The following is a 23988-nucleotide window of genomic DNA, read 5'->3' as shown; positions in this document are numbered from 1 at the left end:
TATGTCTGACAAAGCCAAATGACAAGTTTCACTCGATGTTATGTTATAAACACTGTGTGTAGAATAATATCAAAGCTATCTAAAATGTAAAGCACCCAAATAATAACTATTAAAAAGTCAAGGAGGCATTTGATTGTTAATATCTAATGTAATAGCTCTACTAGAAAAATAGTTTTTTGTTGTAATTTCCATAATCTACACCGCATAAGTTACATTAAGACAACATTCCTCCAGGCCATAATGCAACAATTAAAATCAATATTAGAACAGTACAAGACAGGGCAGCATACAATGAAGTTAACGAAAGTAACGGTACTGTTTTGGTTTTCAAGAATTCAAACAAATAAAATAAACAATAAATATATTATTAGAATTATATGTGCAAAATAGCAAACATGGATGAGGTAGTAATATGTTATTGAGGTGTGTACTTCGCTAAGTGAAGTGACTGTCACATGTGATACACAGCAGCACAGCACACGGTGCACACAGTGAAATTTGTCCTCTGCATTTAACCCATCACCCTGAGTGAGCAATGGGCAGCCATGACAGGCGCCCGGGGAGCAGTGTGTGGGGACGGTGCTTTGCTCAGTGGCACCTCAGTGGCATCTTGGCGGATTGGGATTCGAACCGGCAACCTTCTGATTATGGGGCCGCTTCCTTAACCGCTAGGCCACCACTGCCCCGCTACTACCTAGATATAACAGCAGGATGAAAAATACTGTATTATGAAAAAAGTCCTGTATTAATTAATTAATTAATTCCGGATTCATTTATAAAATGGACAGTGTTACAATGTGCAACTTTTTCTATCCACTGTCCTATGGTCCTGCTTTTGATTTAAATCTGACTGCATTTCAGCCATGTGTGTTTGGTTTCCTCTTGCCTGGAATCAATCAGCCCACAGTCAGGAACAGGCTGGTAAAAAGTTAAGGCTTTCTCTCAAATTAAAAACACATTGTACAGATTAAATGAAAGTACACATTTTTGTTAATGCAGCTATATTTTGTTCATAATCATTTGTAGGGCTTTACACATAGAAATCAAAGCGTCCAGAAGCCAATGATATTAAGCAGAGGTCACAATGTGGCACTTGAGCTGCTGTGTCCATCATGTGCTCAATCGTATTGAAGCACCCTAACTTCTGAGTATACCATTGCTTAAATGAATAATGGTCTGAAAAATAAATACTTCAGAAGGAATAGTAATGGCATATAATGGACCCAGTCCTGCAATAAAAAGTATGCTATATCAACAGCAACAACAGTTTATCTTTGTAAAGCAGAATGTCTGAATGGGCTTAATAACTACTACAGATGACACCCCTCATACTTAGACCCTCTCTGGAGACCATATGTTTTCTATTTAAACGTCTCTAAAAACAACCCTTCTGATCGCATCAAACCTCTCAGAATATTCAGAAGCTTTGGGCTTTGACGTCCTTCAGTCATTCATGAAAAGTTCATATTTAGATGGCACAGAAGCTCCTGTCTTGGTACCCATGAAAACCCATGAACCTACTTCCGAGGCATGAGCTCTTTTCAATAGTTGACTAGTAAAAAATAGTTGACTAGTAGAAAAGCTGTATTGCTCAAAGTTTGCTCATTCTTAGGAGAAATGTTCCTAAAATCATGCAGGAGATGGGAGATGGAGACATGCCTGGGGTAAACTGGTAGCAAAATGATCATTAATTTTACTGCTTTTAATAATCTTGTTAATATATATTTCCTTTTGTTCTCATTTCTGTCCACAAGAATCTATAGCAATTTTAAAGAAAGCTCTTCTATTTCCCATGGATGATGCTCCCCTGGTTCCAAATCAGAAGGTTTGGCTGATACCCCATGCCTGAATCCTGCCACATGAAGACTAAAGAACTAGGTTTATCTTGTGAGAAAAGACGTGACTGGTTTTACGACACTCAGACATAAACCCCCCTGAACCCAGAGCATATGGATTTGAGATTAGGAACCAAAGTCACTTTCCCATGTCACACAATCTTTTACTGTTAAAAATAAGCCTGAATCGTTTGAATACTTTTTCGCATGCTCCACAGCCAGAGAAGTCAGTCACATTAGAAATGTGTGTTCATTCCCAGTCCTCTTTTGTTTGATTTGAATTAAAATGTGAGTTTATAAAGACAAATCAAATTTGCCGTGGTTTACTGGACTGTCAGCAGCATAAACACAAAAACTTGAGATTGGAGTGGGATCAGAACTGTGGTAATTGCATTTCCTGATCCCATGGCATCAGTGCAATTGCACAATCTTTTAAATATTTTATTGTTTTTTTTATATATGTTTGTAGATGCATGGTATGTATAAACAACTGCCTATATATATTGGATCCATGGTATGTATAAAGCGGCCTATACAGCATTGGTAAATTTAAATACAGTCCAATTGGTGGAAGCACCATGTTTGTGTGTGACCCTGAGCTTCGTCCTCTTCATCATCCCCCATCCCCCCCTTCTTATCACCCCCCCAGTTTGCTTTCCTTATGCACCGCATGTGTTGGTCAACGTGTAACTCTTGCAAGCACAGTTTTAAAATGTTGCATTGCCATCTAGTGGATAATATTAGACTTCTCTGCACTCACGCTGTGATTCTTAGACACATTGCTTTGCTTTACTTAGATAATAATGAAAGAGCAATGAAAACCTGGACAAACTGTCTTAAAAAAATAATTTTATATCAAAAGCAGTCAAGATTTTTACTCACAATAAACCATTCTCCATAAATGTGCTATATTATCATAAATGAGCAATATCTTCTCACTATGTGCAGACTATAAAAATCCAGAGCAATGTATATTTTTTGTACATTTCTCATACTTATTACAGTGTAATTTGTATATGTTATGTGTACTACTATTTTTTTTGTTTATTTAAGTCTGTCTTATTCTATTCCTGTCTAACTATATGCCTCACACTGAGTCAACTTCACTTTAAATTTTATTGTTCTTTGAAAAGTGACATTGACAATAAAGATATATATTTATACATTTTTAATCTCTTATCTTATAATGGTTAACCCCATGGGAAGATATTGCATTCTTGATCCTGGTAAATTAAACAGCTGAATTAATTATGGTTGGATGTGTATTTGTAGCCACATAGGTAACAGATATTTGTTAATTTTGACATAAATTTCATAATCCATTGGTTATCTGGCTTGGCCAGCTCTACAGTATGTTATAACTGACTAGTGACCAAATTCAGACCAGTTCTGTGGTGGGTGTAGTCATGGACCCACTGGCCAAAAAAATCAAACTGATTCATGTATAATCACCACAAGTTGGTTATATGCTTCTCCAAAGTGCAGTACTTAGAAAAGGGATTTTAAGATTTTATAAAAAATGACTTTGTAAACACGAAAAAATAATGGCAATATGACAATCATAAGAAAGTGCAGAGGGGATTATTTTATTAATCTTAAAATGTTAGAAATAACCTTGAAATAACCACATGCCAGAATTAATATATCATATTAATGGGTGTCCTTTTATGATTTTGTTTAAAATGCCTTCTACTGTTATGCCACGTAATCATGCTAGATTAAAGACATGCTCGTTGCAGCAAAACTGTTCTAATACCAACTTCAAGAATTTAAATTTCTAAAATGATTATTTCTGAAAATAAAAACCGGGCAGAAAAAATGGTGCCATGCCCTGTCTTAACTATTTGCATTTTTGCAGTGAGGTAAATGAAATTTTAATCCAGCAAATCAGCTAGAATGAAGGAGGTCTAGAGACGTGTTGTTTACAGCTGTGTCTTGGTGTAGCATGTCAGAGATGAAGATAAGTAAGATGGGGCTTTATTTTCTGTGTGCTGGACTCGGGCCTGAATGTGGGTTATTTCAGGGTAGCACCAGCTGGTCAAAATCGACGCAGATGTTTCACATGATCCTTTTAACATGTGATACTGTGGCTGTCTGTTTGAGAGGCTCAGTTGTTTAAGATCCTCCTTTTTATCCTACCACAATAATTTGGCAAAATATCACTACAAAATGTAGGACAAAACTGTTAATCCTGTTCCATATAGATTCAGCATTAGGAACAGGTCTGCCAGATTGTGCAAAAACTTCTTTGGGGCAGTGGTGATCTAGGAGTGGACTCATATTGGAAGGGTTGCAGGTTCAAATCCCGAACCACCATGGCCTACCCACTGCTCCCTGGCGCCTACTGCTTCACAGTAAGGTGATGGGTTAAATGCAAAGGACATTTTGTTTGCTGTGCTTGCTGGGCATCATAATGACAATTCACTTAAAAATTTTAATTACCTGCTTCTCAATTGGAAATGTGTATGTATGTGCTATATCTACATTTATACGTATACTTACTGTTTACCCTCACTGCATTATACTGTTTTAAGGTCATAGGTTATTTATTTATTTCACATCCTCCAATTTTTCCCCATGTTTAATGTGTCTGAAGGTGTTGTTGTTCTGTTTGTGTTGTGTATTGCACATCTGTGTTGTATAGTTCACTATATTGTTTTCTAAAAATTCACTTGCTTATTTATGTGAATATGAATAAATATGATAAAGTAAAATAAACAATCAATAATAAATAAACAATGAATAAATATGAACGTGTTTGCATGTGTTTACACAGTGGTAATAACATTAATACGAATAAGGGTCTGACTGCTGCGCATCGACAAATTCCGTCAACGCTCGGTTTGGTTCGTGCATATTTTTTAAATCTTTTCGGCTCCTTCCGGAAGTACTCGGCACTGCCGATAACGGTTGGAATGTTCAAATCTTCAGACCTACTTCAGGCTTGGATACTGAACTAAGAAAGGAATAAGAGCAAAGAGGGAAACCAAAAAAAAGCAAGCGAGCGAAGGAGCACGGCGACGGGATGACGGTGTTGCAGGAACCCGTTCAGGTATGTGCAGGAAATGTAACGCTAAATCGTGGTTAACCTGTCATGGGCGCAAATGACTTTTGTGTCAGCCCGAACTTATACTCCGGCAAGCGGAGACCTTTTACTCACACACCGAGGCCTCAAAAGCAAGGGCCGGGCCTAATTTACTCGTGTGACTCGCCTGTGTAGCATGGCCCGCGCCTTTAGACGCGCTGATATAATATATGTTTCATGTAGTCTTTCCTGTATATATTGTTTTTAAATGACAAAATGGTTTACATTTGGTTTACATTTCTTAACGCCAGTAATGACCATTTAGCACACTAGGCTAACGCTAGCTAGCTAGTAGCGCTTCTGAGCTGGAGTCCTTAGCTTCTTTTGCCGTCTAGCTAACTACTAGCGTTAGCCATTTGGCTATCGGTTTGCAAATACGAATGTTCACCACTCGCGATGGCCTCCGAACAACGCTTGTTCCTTTGCCAAAATAATATAGATTCTTACTGTCTGATATGGTCAATAATTCAGCAAAAGACTGATTCTGAGGATGAGCTAAACTAGCATTGAATACCGTGGAGGTGGACAAGTAGCTCTCTTTAACAGCGGGCTATCGTTTTAATTTTGGCGTGTTCACTCTATACATTTGTCATTTATTGAATGAGGTGGCTTCATGCCGCACGTACCCAGTTACCACCGACGTAGCCCCTTTTTTCTAATCGCTTGGTTGATTTTAAGGGAATCAATACGTGTACCAAGCATAGGTTGTCACCTCGCGTATGAGATTTATAGTAAATAAACTATTGTATTGTATACCATTGTATTGTTTTTTTTATTATTATTCTCTCAGTTTCTGGATATTATCAGATTGAAATACAGTCCGCGTAAAAGTCTTCAAGGACCTCGTTTGTTCCTCCGTGCACTCGTCATTTCAACAAGCGTTTCTATTTCTATGCCTTAATTGCAGTTAAATGGTGTGGTTGCAGGTTTTTTGATTTGATGAACGCACATCATGAATTTCCAGCCGTGGTGAATGGCAGTGGTTTTTGTGTTCCCTGAAACTGAAACCTTTCATTGTATATTAAAATTTTTTTTTTTTTTGCTTTTGATGATTATGATGATGATGATACTAACACTGCTATATGCTGCATAATACATGGACCCCTGTTTTCTCCTCTTTCTTTTAAATGACAGGCTGCTGTCTGGCACGCTTTAAACCATTATGCCTATCGTGATGCAGTTTTCCTGGCCGAGAGGCTCTATGCTGAAGGTAAATAATATCAATCATTTTAATGCTAATGCCAGAAGTGTGGCAGTGTTGCTGCAGACCAGCATTTGTTGTTTGTGTCACTGTGTGCATGGATTTTTTTATTATTTTTTATTTTTTTACAGTGGTAAATCTTTATGGCCATGTTTATGATCAAAGCAGCACAATCTTTGTAGCTCCTTTCTACTCATGAGTGGAAGATACATTCAGGCCTACTTCACATTCAATTTGAGAGGTCGTCACATGGTGACACATTCGTTTTACAGTAATACTGGCAAAGAAAAGGTTGCATTGTGATTTTAAATTATTTTTCAAATAGAACCGACTGGTTTGTGGCACCAAGTCAGCAGGTTTATTCATTAAGATGTCTTTCAAATAGATATAGTCTGAATATGTATTACTCGAATTAAAACATCTTCATTTATATTGGGATATTTTTAGATTATCTATACAATACACCACCATCTTATTTCATTAATCCCAATTGTATAATTATACGGACAATATTGCACTTGTATTGTAGTTTCATGCTAAGTAAATTTGTTAAATGGGTATTATGTTAATATTGGAGATTATTGGTGTTGTACATGCTGCATTGTGTTATTAGCACACCTTTGACTCAGTTTCTATATTGCTTCCAATGTCCAGTGCTTTGTTTTCAGTTGGTTTAAAATAAATTCTATGTTACCATGCTTCACATCTTGAAGTAGCCGAAAGTGCAGTGCCTGGCATTTTATGACTTGAATGAGTGGTAAACTAATAAGCAGTGCATGTGGACCTGCTGGAGTCATGTCTGCTGCAGGCAGCTTCACACTTCTTTGTAAATGGAATTTGCTATGCTATGAATGGGAAACTCTGCCAGTGGAAACAGCAGGTGTCACTTCGCAGTGTTGCAGTCTCACATTTACCATCTCGTCAGTAATGCATCGACCTCCAAAATTTACCACGGACATGGCATTGGAGCAAAGGGATCAAAGCTGATGGTTACAGTTGCCATCTGTCATGAGAAGTGAACAAACTAATTTCTCCTTTTCTGCTCTTGATGGCAGTTCATTCAGAGGAAGCTCTCTTCCTCTTAGCCACATGCTACTACCGTTCTGGAAAGGCCTACAAGGCGTACCACCTCCTCAAGGGGCACAGCTGCACCACACCGCAATGCAAATACCTCCTGGCCAAGTGCTGCGTGGAACTGAGCAAGTAAGTATTTTTGCTTTAGCGACGGGAGCTTTGCAACAAGACAATTGCGTATGGTTTGTCCTGGGTTGGGTGTTCTTCTTTTTAATTTGCAGGATTCAGGTCTCCTCACATGTTCCAGGGATTTGTAGTTTATCAGAGACCATCAGAGCTAAATTGACCCTAGAGTGAGGTGTGTACAATGCAGCAGAAGTTTCTGTCCCAGGGCTTGCGGGGAAATAAAAATTAATTGGTAGGATGAGTGTTTGATAAATTTACAGTTGGTTGCATTACCATGTCTGGCATATCCAGAATATATAAAAATTAGTGCTGCACGATTAATCTAATCACAATCGTAATCGCGATGTCAGTCTGTGCGATTACATGAACGCAAAAAGCTGCGATTTAAATGATTAGTACATGGATTGGATCGGCAACATGTCCGATCCATATTCTCATTCTCTCAAAGTTTGCGAGCTGACTGAAGTCTCACTTCAGTCGGATGTGATGTGTTTGGTCACATGACTTTCGATTCGGAGACATATGGTTAGACGCCGCATGACGCGCTGCATCGTACGTCAACGTTGCCGCCATATTGCGATAGGTGCTGCTGTGGCTTGAAGCATATACATGTGTATGGAGAAAAGTGCATAAAAATGCCTCACTCTTGTGCTGCTTGGGGCTGTACAAACCGCTGTACGCTCCAAACCAGATCCCAGGGATTACATTTCATAGGTAAGGCTGGACAATTGTTTTGAATATATTTGGCCATTATAAAATCCCATTCTAAGCTAGCAAAGCTATGCATTCCTGTGTTTGTCAGCCTCCAAACAACATTTTGGCTAAACATAGGCATTAACTATTTAGACTGTTCTTAGTTGTTTAGTTAACTTTTATCAAACTTTGAAGGACTCCTAAAGAAATTCACCTCAGTTTACAAATCTTAACCTTAGCTAAGCTAGCAAAGCTATGCATCCCTGTGTTCAAGTCAGCCTACAAACAACGTTTTGGTTAAACGTAAGAACTATAATACCGGATTTAAAATGGCCAAATATAATCAAAACAGTTGGTTTGTCGTGCGACAGTAATGTATTTAATTTTGTAGAATATATTTTTAATATATATTTTGTAGAATAAGCACTGGGCATTTCAGGTTGTTATAAGTAATTTGTATTTTTCACTTTGAACATTTCACTATTAGTATGCGACTTATCATTGATATACAAGCAAGTGTCCTTCAACCTTCCCAAATTCTCCCACACCACCCCTCTGCTACGTTCCCTCCACTGGCTTCCAGTAGTTGCACGCATCAGGTTCAAAATACTGATGCTGGCCTATAAAGCCAAACATGGAGTAGCACCATCCTACCTCACAGCCCTTATTGATCTCTTCATCGATGGTAACTTGAAAGCACGTTGTAAGTCGCTCTGGATAAGGGCGTCTGCCAAATGCCATAAATGTAAATGTAAGTGTCCTTTATCATATCGCAATATTGATCTCAATAATCGCAATATGTCTTTTTCCCAAAATCGTGCAGCCCTAATAAAAATATATTATAAAAATATTTTATATATGATTTATTTATTTTTTTTGGTTATATTGCGACTGGCACAATCGATTCAGTTTAGTCTAGTCACAGCAGTCATTCACCAAATCTCATGTGTCTCACTAATCATTGCATCTGTTTTATTTACTTTCAGGCTGGCAGAGGGAGAACAGATCTTGACTGGAGGTGTCCTGAACAAACAGAAGAGTCAGGATGACATAGTCACGGAGTTTGGGGATTCTGCCTGCTTCACACTGGCTCTTCTAGGTCAAATTTATTGGTAATTATGAACACTTTAGTTGCATTTAAGGGGCATAGATAAAGGAAATTGTTGTAGTGATATTGTTGTGCACATGTGTTTAAATATGAGACAAGTTACTGAGACAACTCTCATTCTGCCCTATGTAATACAGCAAAACAGATCGACTAGCAAAGGGCTCTGAATGTTACCAGAAGAGCTTGGCTTTGAATCCTTTCCTCTGGTCTCCGTTTGAGTCTCTTTGTCAGATTGGTAAGTTGTATTTGTGGTTGTAATGTACTGAGATGAAAAATGCCTGTTTGTGTTTAAACCCATTGTATATTTTATTCATCCATGAGTAGATTTATTTCACTCCGTTTTTTTTATTTTACCTCACCTCACAATGTCTTTTTGTACTTTTGTTTGATGCAGGTGAGCGGCCGGACCCTGACCAGATTTTCAGACTGACCTCCCTGCAGAGCTTCAGTGGAGGCACCCAGCCACCAGTCAGCCCTGCTCACACACCCAGCCACAATCCTGCCCACCGACAGGTGGACACCGTCCTCATGGAGACACCACAAGACACCTTAGTACGTCTGCCATTCTATTAATTGCACCCTATATCCAGGGTTCCTATGGTAATTATAAACCTGGAAAAGTCATGAAAAGTTCTTTTTTCTGCATCCCCTCAATCATACCCACTGCATCCCCTCTATAATTCCAAGGGTTGGCCAAGGGTCGTTTGTAGCGCACATCAAGACATAGTTGTTGCCATGACACCACAGCAGAGAACTAGCTACACGACACTCCAAACTTCCAGTGCTTTCTTGGTGGTTTCATTTTCAGCATCCTCATTTTCCAATTTGCAGTATAGACTAAAACTGTTTATGTAGATTAATAAATATGAGGTCTATTGGATGTGGTTTTATTTTGACTAGGATTTAATATTTTACTTACTCCCCCCACAGGAGTTAAACAGGCTCAATCTAGAGTCATCCAACTCAAAGTACACGTCTCTTAACATGGACTCGTCCATGTCGTATATTGACTCCTCTGTCATCTCTCCTGATGCTGTGCCTCTGAGCACAGGCAGCTTGCTCATAAGCAAGCAGGTGCAGAACAAACCCAAGAGTGTTCGAAGTCTGCTGGGTGGACCTGCTGCCCTTAGCCCCCTCACACCGAGGTATGGACCCCCCACATAATTTGCCATTGTTATAATGCCTCAGACACAAGATGTTGAGTCACCGTCTTTGTCTGCATTATCCAGTTTTGGTATCCTTCCCCTGGAGCCCAGCCCAGGGGATCCTTCATTCCTCCAAAATTATAGCCACACTGGCTCTGGGATGGAGCCACCACCCTCTGCAGGTCCACCAAAGAAGGTATATTTTTACTTCAGTTGACTAATCTGTTTTTAATGCGATTTAATACAATTTATTAAATCTAAAAAAAAAAACATCTTATCACTGCTTTTTTTTTTTTTTTTTTAGTCTGTAGCCCGAATCAGCCAAGGGGGCACAAAGTCAGTCTTTGCACAGAGCGGGAACAGCAGAGAGGTCAATCCTGTCCCCTTCAACCAGACTCAGACCACTGCCCCACAAACCAGTACAACACCTCAAGTGCTGAGCCCAACCATCGCTGCGCCACCCAACGTGCAGCCGAGGAGAAGCTCAAGACTTTTCACCAGTGCCAGTTCGACTGCCAAGGTAAGAGCACCTTCTGCTGAAGAAAATCCTTTGCCATGTGGGCGGTTCCTCCGTACAATCTGTCAGCTGTGAAACCTGCCAAAATACCTGTTCATTGTGCCAGAAATGCTTTTTTGAAGGCTACATATATTTATACAGATTTTTATTTCTTTGATTTAACAGGAGAATAGCAAGAAACTGAAAATGAAGTTCCCTACAAAGATACCAAACCGCAAGACAAAGACAAAGACAGGGAAAGGGGGTCTTACTCCTTCCAACCTGAATGAGAGCATTGAGCTGTTGAAGTTGGACTCTGCCATGACAGAGGGAAAGGGCAACATTGGCTCACCCCAGTTTCAAGCTTTTACCCTGCAAAAAGCGGCAGCAGGTACATGACCCATGTCAAACGCTAAGATAAAAATTATTAGTTGCTCAGGATCTGAACAGGTATGTCAATTTTGAGCAATGATTGTGATTAGTATATTTAGTTCTTTGGCAAATCTGTATGTTTTGGGTGTGTGAAGTTTGCATGCACCCCTCCATTTCATTTGAAGTGTATGTCCCATCAGTAATATGGAATTTTCCCCTCTGTGTCTAGATGGCCTGATGACATTGATGCGGGACATTGGACGGGGTTACCTTGCACTCTGCTCCTACAACTGCAAGGAGGCAATCAGTATTCTGAGCCAGCTGCCCACACACCACTACAACACTGGCTGGGTGTTGGGTCAGATTGGCCGTGCACACTTCGAGCTGTCAGAGTACATGCAGGTACAGCACTCGTGCACTAGGGTTACAACCATTAGAAATTTTGGTAATTCTAGTGAGAGAAATAATCTTGGTTTCACAATTAGCTTGATTTTATTTTATTTGAGTTGCTTTCACGGTCAGTACAACATTATCTTTATGGATTACAAACCATATAAAGTGTATTGTTGAGCAAAATGTCATACTACAGCTACTAATACTACTACTAATATAGTTGGTTCAATGAAAAATGTATAAACATGATTGCATCAATAATGATGCCACTGTTCACTTTTTTTGTCTCAGGCTGAGCGAATTTTCTCAGAGGTTCGACGCATTGAGAATTATCAGGTAGAGGGCATGGAAATATACTCTACCACCCTGTGGCACTTACAGAAGGATGTGGCGCTCTCTGCCCTGTCCAAAGACTTAACTGACATGGACAAGAATTCACCCGAGGTAAAAATCATATTACACTGATTGCTTTTGTTTTTACCAAGTTCTAGACGTCTGTATGATTTAGTCCTTTATTTTTCCTTTTGTTTCTGTCTTTCTTGTAGCCCTGGTGTGTGGCTGGTAACTGCTTCAGTCTCCAACGAGAGCATGACATTGCAATCAAGTTTTTCACTCGTGCCATCCAGGTGGATCCCAGCTTTGCCTATGCTTACACACTGCTGGGTCATGAGTTAGTACTTACAGAGGAGCTGGAGAAAGCCCTGGGCTGCTTCCGTAACGCCATACGCCTCAACACTCGCCACTACAATGCATGGTACACCCAAGCTTCATTAAAACTGCAATGCATAAATTCTGATTTTATTTCATTGGTTCATCATTTGGAGAATTATACTGTGTTCATTTGTATTATTAAATTCATTTTGGTCTACAGGTATGGTCTAGGAATGATCTATTTTAAGCAGGAGAAGTTCCACTTGGCTGAGATCCACTTTAAGAAAGCACTGAGCATCAACCCTGAGAGCTCCGTTTTGCTCTGTCATATTGGTGTGGTGAGTCTCTAAGCACAGCATGCCTGTGATCAATAATCATGTGTGCAGGCTAGCATTTAAATGTGACTTTGACTCAAGTGTCAATGTTAGTGTTACAGGAATGTCTGGCAAGGACTTCTTAAAGGATTCATGCATGTGAAAGTGCACTGTATTTAAACCCGACTGCCTTTTGTGGTCTCTTGGGTTACGCAACAGTGCAACAGCAACTTTAGTTTGTTATAACTAGAGCTTCCTAGCATGTCTACCAGGATGCTCTTTTAAAAACAATCTACATGTTCATTAATAGTGTCTTTAGAAATGTCGGGTGGTATTCTCTTTTCCGCTAAACATTTTTACCTCTACACCAGGTGCAGCATGCACTCAAAAAGTCTGACCATGCATTGGAGACCCTGAACAGAGCAATCAGCATTGACCCCAAGAATCCACTATGCAAATTCCACAGGGCCTCCATTCTTTTTGCAAATGAAAAGTACAAGGTCTGTCCTTCCATTCTAGATAATGATCACATTGTGCATACATTATTCAGATGAATGTACTAAAGGTCTACAAGAAAAACAAAAAAGGCCTCCCCTTTTTTTGTAAACAGGCAGCTTTGCAAGAGCTGGAGGAATTGAAACAAATAGTGCCCAAAGAGTCCCTTGTTTACTTCTTAATAGGAAAGGTAAGAAAAACAAGAACAATACAACAAAGAACAATGGAATCAAATTGACTTACAAGTCTATACAAAATACACAGAAATTAACTAAATGTATTGGCTGACAGAATACTAAGGCTCCGTCCACACCAGAATGTTTTTCTAAAACGGGTTTCCATTTTCTAAGAAAAACTGTCCACACGGGATCTTTTTCTGAAAAATGGAAAGTGAAGTGATTTGTCATTGTGAAACACAGCACAGCACACAGTTTACACAACAAGATGTGTCTTCTGCTTTTAACCCATCACCCTTGGTGAGCAGTGGTCAGCCATGAAAGGCGCCCATGGAGCAGTGTGTGGGTACTGTGCTTTGTTCAGTGGCACCTTGGCAGTTCGGGACTCTATTACGGGTCTATCCCTTACCCGCTAGACCACTACAAATATTGTAGTGATACAGATGGCGTAAAACTCTATTTTAACTCCCCACACCTGTAGATGGTGTTGCAATTCTGCTTTGAAATCTAACCGAAAACCATACGGGGGACACGCATAAAGCCTCCACATGAGGTTAGTGTTGAACACTGAACAAGAATGGCAAACATCAAAGCACAGGTGGAGTTGATTTGTTAGGGTCCGATGCAGCCCAGCCACAATCTTATAATCTGGCATTAATGTTATGTATGATTCAATTGCGGTTAAAGGTCAGGTTGGGGTATTACATCAGCGTTTTTACAAAAATAGGTATTTTGCTCTTCAGATGGAATACATGTGGGAGAATTTTACTCTAGAACCTGTTTTTAAAAAGGAACCGTTTTTTTTGTACCCTAAAACTTTTTGTGGACTCTAGGCAAAAACAATCCTGTTCATGTGTGGGCGGAGCCTAAAGTATGGGTGTTGTCATATGTGTTCTTTATGCGTAGTGTCTGGCTGTCTGTTCTTCAGGTCTATAAGAAGCTAGGCCAGACCCACTTAGCACTGATGAATTTCTCCTGGGCAATGGACCTGGACCCCAAAGGAGCCAACAATCAGATTAAAGAGGCCATAGACAAGAGATACCTCCCAGACGATGAGGAGCCAGTCATCCCAGAAGACTATCCATATTATTCAAGTAAGCGCAGTGAAGCCAAACTGTTTAGTTATTCATGTTAAAGAACCAGCCAAATACCAGTACACTGAAATTTACGGATGTCAATAATTTTAACATTAAGTGCAGACTATTATTTAACTGCTTGAATCATATAAATAACATGTTTGAAATCAGTATATGTGTGGCATGCTTTAATTCAAAGCTTTCCTCTTTCTTCTGTTGCTCTGCAGCTGAAGCAGAAGAGTCACAAGAGAGCAGTATGACAGATGCGGACGACACCCAGCTCCACACTGCTGAGAGTGATGAGGTCCTGTAACCCTTTCCCAGTCTGAACTCCTCTATGGACTCACTTAGAAACCATGCCAACCTGGAGTCCCACCTGCCTAAGGCTCCAGTAAAAAAAAAAGTAAAAGGAAGTTTAAAAAGGAAAACAAACTGCTGCTAATACAGTACCTCTTCATTTCTTTTCTTTTTTTTATCTTGTCGTTTTCAACTTCCCTCCTCCCCCTCCCTCCTGTTATTTTATCATCTTTATTTACTCTGAATAAAGACATCAGCAAGAGTCTGTAGTTCTTTGATTTACTCTCTCTCCTCCTTGACTGTGTGTGTGTATGTGTGTGGAGGGGAGAGTAAAGCACTTTTTTGAGTGTAGGGCTCCAGCTCTACAGCAGAGCGTAAGTCAGAAAGTGCTGGCTCACTTGCTCTGAATCAGTTAAACACAATAGTTGCTAACCATGTAACACCTGAAGTAACAAGCCTTTTGTCTTGCTTTGACAATGCTCTCTGTTGATGTGTGTGTGTGTGTGTCCTGATTGCCAATTTTCATCTTTTCACTTCAAATGGCTGATGAAATGAAACATAAATCAAGTTCACTGCTGGTTTGGATGGGGAAATACAACATGTCTGTCCTTCCCCTGTTCACAGATTTCACCAGTTAACTCAATGAGCTGGACAGGTTTGACACTGAAAGTTTAACCACGGATTTGAGGTGTGGAGCAGCATACTTTGTGAGCACTTGAAATATAAAGGGGGTGCAAACTATCCCAGAGATCAAAGGGTTTTTTCTTTTTTTTTTTTTACTTAAAGTTGTGGTGCTGTAAAACAATGAGAGACAGCTCATTGATGTGTTCACATATGAGCTTTTCCAGTTTTTATTTAAGTGCATTGATGTGTTTGTTCTGTCTTGGGGAATACACCTGGTAATGTATATTTTAAAGACTTATCGAAAGTTCTACAATAAAACTACTTTGGACAGTTTTGGCGTTTTGATGTGTCAAATGGGGAGAAACGAACTAGAAAATAATGCATATCACACAACTATTGTGCATTATCTGAGACCACTAAATAATATATGTAACAAAGAAGATGAACAAACCCATCAAAACCACAGTTAATTATGCGTAATAAAGTCTTTATGACTATACATTAGCGCTGTTCAAGTGAAGCGTTCCTCCGAGTTCGGTGCCACTCAGAACTCGTGGCGAAACAGCGATTTGTTCCGCGTTTATGTACTGTAACCAGTTTCACGGAATGTTGTGGACCAGCCAAAACGTTGCACATCGTTGCTCGTAAACGGCAGTCATTTTGGAACGTTGATCGCGCAGCTCAGGCAGCCGGTTAATTTCGATAATTCTTTTGCACAAATGAAAACAAGCACGGTAAACTTAAATTGTATCCACTTTCAAGCGAACGCCCATTTTCTCTGACGGACGGCCGATCCGGCCAATCAGCGTCCGCATTTGGCCGAGCTGGCGAATCCCAGCGCACGACAGGCGGGCGATTCCGGTTCAAGGCTGGTTGATCCGTGCAGGTAAGGGGGACGTGAATTCTACACTCAGTCATGTAAAAAGGTAGTTTATTTTCATTACATTTGGAAAAAAATGACAAGTTTATGTGGGTTCGTTGCTGGGAATGGGGCGGAAGGGGCTCGTTCGGTATTTTGTGTGCGAGTCCGGTGAGCGGGCGCCTGGCGAAGTAAATATTTACAGTGGCCGCAGTCAACAGGCCAAAATTGTTTCGTTCGGTCTAATCATACAGTAAGCTAGGAGCCAAACGCTGGCAAATAAATAAGAAGCCGCGCCGCGGACGGCGGCGGGGCTGTCAAGAGACCCGCGAGCGGCGCCCGCCCCGCGCCCGCCGTCCGGCGCCGGTGCGCGGCGTTTTCTGACATTAGACGGGGCTTTTGCCAAAAAGTTGAGTTGCATCTCAGCGCACGGCGCGCTAGCCGCTAGCCGAGGGGAGCCGACCGCGGCTGCGCTAGGCGCAGGCACGGGCTAGTTTGCGAGCTAGCTAGCGCCCAGTGGCACGTCGGGCATTAAACGGCGAATTTCCCCAGTGACAGGGGGCTGGAGGGGAAAGGGCCGCTGTTTGTTTCTGAACTTTGCCCGTCGCGGCTGTTTCGCCGTTGCGTTGTGCTTAATAACGGGCTTTATAACGTCGTAGCAGCGTCGCTACAGTATTGGGTTAAGTTCTGTCAGGGGCAGCTAGCGGCTGCAGCTATTTTGGGCTTCATGTGCATAAGTGTCATAAATACAATTTCTGCTACACGAAGAAAGCGATGTTTGATAAACGCAGGGGGGAGAAAGCGAGGGTACGGGCCAGCATTACTGAACATTGTAAACTAAGATAACGTGATTCGCAAATTTGACTCGTTTCTCGCAACGTTTTAGCATTTGTTTCATTCTTGCCTCGATCAGTCAGAACATACATATAGTTTTCTCATGTACTGCGATATTTTAATAAAATAACATGTTAATATGAAAATACAGGGGAAACGTGAAAACAATTCTATATAATTTAGGTTGTTTCGATTGTTTGTTTTTTTTTTTCAGGTGAAGGGATTAATTCGACGGACTTTTTTCAGTTATCTGCTTAAGAAACTAAATGAAATATGGATTTATTGGACCGCCACGTAAGACTGGAAAACTCAACAAAGGTGAGTTTCGCCGTTTCTGACGCCGACAAGGGCTGGATCTGTTAGAGCTTCACAAGATCTACCGCAAATTTTCCTCCTTAGGACCAACTGAGGATGATGAGTGAAAACGGAGTGCTTGGGGTATTTTACGTTCAAGCAGCAGATGGCGCTTAACAGTTTGTGAAAATAAGAGATTCTGTGCAGATCTGAAGACCACTTACGGTTTTATGACTCCGGCTAGGGGGCGCTATTCATGTCGGCGCCTAAATTCGGATAATTTTTCACTTTGCATACTGATCTGTGGGGTTCAAAACCCGCTTTGTGACAATTCGTCGCGCTATTTTGTGTTAACCACAAAAAGCTGTTTTTTCTTTCTTTTTCGCGGACACATCGGTGTCCATCTAGCGGCGGGTTGGTTCCCTTTATACATTATACATAAGTACCCAAACACCCCCGGATGCGATCAGCGAGTTTATTCCGTCCCTGGACAACCACGTGGTTAACTAATATCAGGTATTGGTCATGACTGTATTTTTGAAGGACCCATTACGTTTCACCAAATTGATGCAGGTAGATGCACGGTCTTCTCCGTGATGCGATATAATCTCTATCGTTAGATGGGTTACATGTCGGGGGGACTACCACCCGCGGATTAAACGCGAACAATTCTAACGTGTCATGTCAACGTCGCTCCTCCCCGCCGATGCCACCGCGTTTGGCGCTTGTGCAGATGGCCTTGTGCGGAGCGCGGAAGTTTCGGGACCGGGAGCCATTTTGGTTCTTGGCACGTCGCAAGCCGCGCTCGCCTCCCAGCTGCACCGGAGCCGCAATGGCCGCATCTGCACACGCGGTGTCCGGTGAGTTGGCCCGAGAAAGCCGCGTCGCCGGCGCCCTCTAGCGGCGCCACCCTCCCTGGCCCGAGCCCTTCACTCTAGCGGCGAGTGCGAGGAATGTCTCCCGCCGCTGCTCTGCTCCGGCTCTCTGTTTGTCAGACTTGAAATCCGAGGGAGAGGAGCGAGCCGCCATTTTCCGAGTGTCGCTCACCCCGAAACAACAACAATAAAAAACGACCAGAACGGGCGAAATATCGCCCGTTTGCACCGAAAGGACATCCGGAACGCGGAGAACACAGAACTACGCGTCGGCGCGAACCTTGGCGGCGGATGGAAGTCGGATTTTCACCCTGTGCTTGTTTTTGTAGCGAGCAGGCTGAGTCGGTTCCTTCGCTAACTACCCGTTCTTTCGCCCATTTCGTGATTCCGAGAACGGCGCACGCCTGTCGAAATTGGAGCACATGCTGAGCACATTTTATCGGACGGAGGACCTCTTCGGCGAGAACTACTTTATCGTATCTGGGCGTATTGACACGATTTTCCTTCAAACGGTGGGGATTTGTTGAAATTCCCCCGGATTCTGCTCCTCATCACGTGGTAGGTTCCTCCTTTTTCTTTGTTACTTTAATCTCGGCAGCAAAAAAATATTAACTTTAAAACGCGGAGTAATTCCGCACCATTCGCCTTTGTACCTCGCGGTTAGGGCCGATTTATTCACGTTCCGCGAAATTGGCGTTTGTTCTGGACGCGGATGTTTAATAATATAGTGTAGTTCGCGTCGTCTGGTTATTTCCTATCAGCCGTGCCTCGGCAAAGCCCGAAGTAGGCGGCATGACGAGCCGCACCGTGAAGCCTTGCACATTTTATTCCAACAATGCTCGTTTCGATTTATTTTTTAGGCCACAGTTCAAAACACACACGAGGTGGGGCGTCAAAAAAAAAAATCCGGTTTAGCTCGAACGCTGGTCTCCGGCTAACGCGGGCTTTTAGGTTTCTTGCGGCGATGTGTTGATGAGGCGTTATAAGCGGTCGTGTAGCTCAGTAAGCCAGGGTAAAAGGCATGGTCCCCAACGTTTCATCCCATCCCCGAAAAAAGTGCAGCCAGAAAATTTCATTTTAGTACCCCTGTCTTACCGCAGTGTGAAGTTGGTCACATTTGCGTAAATTATGCGCATGTGTTTATATATATTCCTATTGAATAACCTTTCTCTCTCTCTCCTGTTTTTTTTTTTTTTTTTTTTTTTTTCGTCCGGGAGAAATAAATACGCTGCCGGTTTCCTCATTCACTAATTTATGGTTGTGTCGACATAATGGCGCAGACACATATTCGCGACCAAATGTTCGCGCTGAACAATGTGAAAAAACGTACACTTCCACCCCCTCTTTTAATGGCTTTATTTTGGGGGGAAATGAATTCTGAGGTACACGTTGCGGATCCGCGGCCCTGTATCCACCCCCCCGCATTGTGCCTCCTATTTACCCCCGCGTCTCTGTGGGAATATGAACCGAATCCAAATTCCCGTCGGTCCCCACTGGGCCGAATGTTCCGACGGACGGAGAGGAAAAAGGGGGGAAAGAATTGCGCGCGTTGTGACGCTTACTACCCGAATTGCATAATCTCGACGTGGTTATCGTTAGCTAGCGAGGCTAACTTTCAGGCGCACGTACCAGCGGAGGCGTACAACAATTCACCTGGGCCGACGCGAACTTTTCCCCCCGTTTTTGTTTCGCGAACCCCCGTGACGGCGGCGTGTGTTGTTGTTTTTTTTTTTTTTTTTAACGCGATTTAAACGACGGTTTCGTGGGAGGTTTAGTAGCCTCCCTGTCCGGCGCGAGGCCGCCTGGTTGAACAGTGGCCCGCGTTTAGTGTTACACGATTCGGTACTTTTCCATTATATAACCGCGTTACGTTCGTGTGTCGCTGCGTGGACGCGCGACGGCTCGAAGTTTTACACCGGGGGACCTCGTACGCAGTCGACTCTCGTATACATTTAAGAAATTACTAGTCATTATTTCCGAGCGTTGCGGAGTTAATTGATTGGGGGCTTGCGTAACACAGGCCCGGCGTGGGCCAGGTTTCACTCGTGGATTATGCAGTTGAATCGTTTTTTTGCTCCTGTTTGCATAGCACTGAGTTAATGGGGAAAGTATGTCTCTGTGTGAATGTGTGTTTATTAGCAGGCATGGTATGTTTCATGTGTTTGAATGTATACGACTTAAACCTGGGAGGGGGGGTAGGGAATCGAGGACAGTGAGGAGAAGTTTTTTTTAAACTTCATCTCACCAAGATCATCCTGTTCTGATTTCTGACATCTACCAGCCCTTAATTTTTCGGTCCACTAGGACCTGCAGTTGAGGTTCATTATATGAAATTAGCATGACTAACTAGTGCAGTCACATAAATGACTGTAATTGCTAATGTTAGCTTAGAAATTGCATGGATTCTGATGCTCTGTTAATGTTTAAGTGCACTGAACAGGCACCGCTCAGCCTCAATAGGCCTTGGTTGAAATATCTACGTTTCTCACCTAAACAGAAATACAATAAAAAGAAAACCATGTTTCCTGTTTAGATGAGAGCGTACCCTGGTTAGATGGGAAGGGCCGCTCCTTGGAGGACCGTGCGTTTTTATTTGTTTGAGAGGGATGTGTACAGCATCATGACAGGAAGTGGAGATTACATAACCGCGTACAACTGTTATAATTTCTACCCGGCGACGCATTTGCATTCATTTTTGTTCCAAATGCGCTTCTTCTGGAGACAGCTTTGATTTTTGTCTTTGTCTCATACTGTTGCGCAGTGAGTGGGACATAATGAAGTTTGTGCTTTAACCCTCTCCTGCCTCAGCGCTGTGCTCCTTAGAACCCTTTCATGTGTGGTTACATCAGCTGCATCTCTAGATCTTTCATCTCTCAGATGGATTTAAAAAAAAAAAAAATTATACCCATCTTGTAAGTTTTTCAATAACTCAAGTAGATGTTTTTATTGGTAGTATTATTAAGATGAGCATTTTTGGCTTGGCACACCAAAATGACTCCTGCCTTTTGCTCTGAACCCCCGAGCCCCCCGACCCCCTATTATTGGGTCTGTAAGTGGCACTGCCTGGAGGGTCTCTGCGAAGTCAAGTTTGTTCAAGTTCAGACGTTGAGTAGAGAAAGCCCGATGGCCAGTTGTTGCCTCAGCTGGGGTTCAAGAGCGTGCCAAGGGGCTGTGGCCACCTGCTTCGTGTCTATCTGGTGAGGGGGCTTTTGGCATGGCTACATCCATTCAGGGTGGGTCTGGAAGAAGTTGGCGGTTGAGCAGCACCCTTTTTGAGTTTACAGTTTAGAGGAAAATTGCAGTAGCACAGATTCGAATGTGCTTTCAGGACACTGCATGGTTCTTTTTCCTTTCGGGTTTTTGTAAAATTGTTAACGTATGTAATTAAAAAAGAATTTTGTTGTTGCTTTTCTGACTGAGTATTGGGAACAAATTTGGCCAGCTGGGAATGCCTGAAACAGCTGGAAGAAATCATTCTGCCTGAATTTGTTTCTCCTTCACCTCCTTTGCAGAGTGCCTCGTCTTGCTTTTGCTTTCTTCTGAAAGTATAGCGGGGAAAAAAAAAACTACAAAGGTGTTTTACGTCAGAAACGGCAGTGGCAGGTGCGAAGTGCTCAATGTCCTAGTTCCTGCGTTACGACTGATATTAACCTGGAGTCCAGAGTTCACTGCCTCTCCTGCTTATGCTCTAATAGCCCATATCGAACCACTAGTGTGTGTGTCCGTGTCTGGTGTTACGTGGGAACAGGTGTGTTGCACATATTCTTTTGGTTTTTTATATATATATACATATATTTATAACTACCAGAAATGGTAATGATATTGCTAAACAAATAGCTCCATAGTACCCCCCACCTCGCTTTGATCACCTTGCCTGCACATTCGCTATGCGAGGTATTCATGTGCACTCTGTACACGTACACACACACACACACACACAGACACACACACACACACACACACACACTCACACACACACACATCCTGAGTTCTAGGGCTGGGTAAATGTAATTGCACACCGGCATTGTGCTTAGGGTAAGATGATGGGGGTTTTATAGAAGGAGACATCACCAGTGGGTGGAGACTCCCTATGTCCCTCCTTCAGATTGGCTGAAGCCCAGTCTCCACCTCTCACCTATCGCTGCTTTGTTCAGGAGTGTCTGCACTGTACTGCACTGCTGCGTGTGTGTGACCATCCATCTATTATTGGGTTACAACGCAGCAGTCCTTTGTCCCCCACCCCCCCCACCTCAATCACGTTATTATTTTTGTTCAGTCGGAACTAATTGGAGGAATAATTTAGAACAGAACCTAAACACTTTCTTTTTAAGAGTCATGCAGGTCAGTAGTTTTGATTGTTGCAATTATCATGTGCAAGTGTGAGTTCGAATATTTGGATATCGTCCTCCTTTATAGATTTGCATGCCTTTTTGTTTATGCCTTCACCCCTTGCTGTAGTCACGTACAGCTTCAGGTTTAAGAACCTGAACTGGGTCTGAGCAAAGGGGCGAAAGGCAATTGATTTTTCAAGGCGAGCCAGTGACCTGTTCATGAAGCCTTTCTTTTTTACAAGCTTGTTGGTCTGTGTGTGAATGTATGTGTGTTTATGAGCTAGAAACCTCAATTCAAAATTCAAAAGTTCTGTACTTATTTTGGTACTTTCATTTGAACCAGTATGAACCAGCTTATAACAATAAATTGTCTTGTATGACGTTCTTTGTTTTTAAGAGTTTGCTGCTAACCGGTTTATTCTTGTTATGTCTCCTTCACCAGCGCCCCATTATCACAAACAAGGTGTCCAGCCTTGTGTGGGTGTTAATGAGAATCATGTGTTTTGGCTGTTAATTGAAAGAGCTATAAATGTTTTTAAATGGCTTTTCAGGGCATGGGCCAGCTCTAGTTTTTAGCGTTTTAGCCTGACTACTAGGTCCAGTTCACAGGGGGCTGACTTCACCACTTCTGGAAAGCTTATCTTCCTGCCTCCCCCTCTCTTATTGAAGACATGGACTCGTCTGGCCTGGCTGTAGTCCACTCTTCCGCAATCACACTTCATGGGCGTATATTTTTCTTTATGTGAGGGATGGGGACTGCACACACAGTCTTCGTTTTATTATGTTTTCCATCTTTTCTTTAGTTAGATGTGATAACTGAATTGATATTATTTACTCTTGGCTTTACCCCGTAGGCTTATCCATTCAGTCCAAGAATTGTTACTATGCAAGTGTCAAAGTGCAGTAATCTTATGAACGTTGTGAGTGATTTACTGAAGGCAGGTTAGTTTCTTGCTTCTGGTATGTGATATGTAGTCAGCGTGATGGTGTTGGGTGAACTGCGGGTGAACTTGTCCCGTCAGTGACCTAGATCTCGCTTTGCCTTCTCTCAATCTAGTCAGTCCCTTTGCTGTCTGTCTTTGTTTTGAGTGCTTAATCAAGGTTGAGAAGCAGATGACCACTTCCCTCTGGCCTTTCCACACCTGAATGGGATCAATCTTATCTCCTTCACCCGAGCATTGGTGGTTGCAGTATCTGTGAAGTAGAGGATCAGCTGAATCAATGTTAAAACATTAAACACATTTTTATACTTTTTTGCAAATTATGAGCGCCTGGATGTGAATTAATTCAACAGTCCTTCTTGTTCATTTTGTTTTGCAGTTTACCTTATTTTGTTTCATTATGTTTTGTTTTTTTTGTTTTTTTAACTTAACCACATTCCAGTCGAACAGGTTAACCTTACAAAGGCCTTAATTCAAGGCTTACATTACTGCATGCTAAAGGCCATTGCTCATTTTCCTTTGTATGGACTGGGTTACGTCAGGCATTGCTGAACCCTTACATTCTGTGATTATCATGTCTATAATAAAACCATGTTATCTGAAGAAGAAAAATCCCTAAAAGTACAATTTAACCTTTTTAAAAGCATCAGTTACTGTTATTTATCTGTATATTTCTGAAGATCAATTTAACAT

General features: G+C 41.8%; 2 protein-coding genes and 1 non-coding gene across 7 annotated transcripts in view; all 3 read left to right on the top strand.

Moving 5' to 3' along the window:
- The first annotated feature begins 4719 nt into the window (after positions 1–4719).
- On the top strand, positions 4720–14799 carry cdc27 (cell division cycle 27). Its single transcript, XM_028986258.1, has 18 exons — positions 4720–4887; positions 6055–6130; positions 7177–7324; positions 9001–9126; positions 9260–9357; positions 9517–9674; positions 10053–10267; positions 10352–10463; positions 10572–10787; positions 10950–11154; positions 11365–11537; positions 11820–11972; positions 12074–12282; positions 12400–12517; positions 12865–12993; positions 13104–13178; positions 14093–14258; positions 14468–14799. Exons 1-18 carry the CDS (start codon positions 4861–4863, stop codon positions 14551–14553), a joined length of 2490 nt encoding a protein of 829 aa, XP_028842091.1. The 5' UTR covers positions 4720–4860; the 3' UTR covers positions 14554–14799.
- Positions 12659–12793, top strand: LOC114795035 (small nucleolar RNA SNORA50). The gene has a single exon (XR_003750440.1). It is a non-coding gene; the product is annotated as a small nucleolar RNA SNORA50 (small nucleolar RNA).
- Positions 14800–16015: 1216 nt separating the features above from the next.
- Positions 16016–23988, top strand: part of kansl1b (KAT8 regulatory NSL complex subunit 1b) — a 45262-nt gene continuing 37289 nt past the window's right edge. For 2 of the 5 annotated variants that reach the window (XM_028987152.1, XM_028987148.1), the window contains exons 1-2: positions 16029–16087; positions 17069–17172. The gene's annotated coding sequence lies outside the window, so the exon portion shown is untranslated. Of the gene's footprint in view, positions 16088–16810; positions 16828–17068; positions 17173–18150; positions 18582–23988 lie in introns of those variants that run through there. The other 3 variants (XM_028987150.1, XM_028987151.1, XM_028987149.1) reach the window with 3 other exon arrangements.

This window comes from Denticeps clupeoides, chromosome 7 (genome assembly GCF_900700375.1).
Source record: "Denticeps clupeoides chromosome 7, fDenClu1.1, whole genome shotgun sequence".
Classification (NCBI taxonomy): domain Eukaryota; kingdom Metazoa; phylum Chordata; class Actinopteri; order Clupeiformes; family Denticipitidae; genus Denticeps; species Denticeps clupeoides.
Note: the sequence above shows the minus strand (reverse complement) of the source record. Positions and strands in the feature narration are given on the sequence as shown.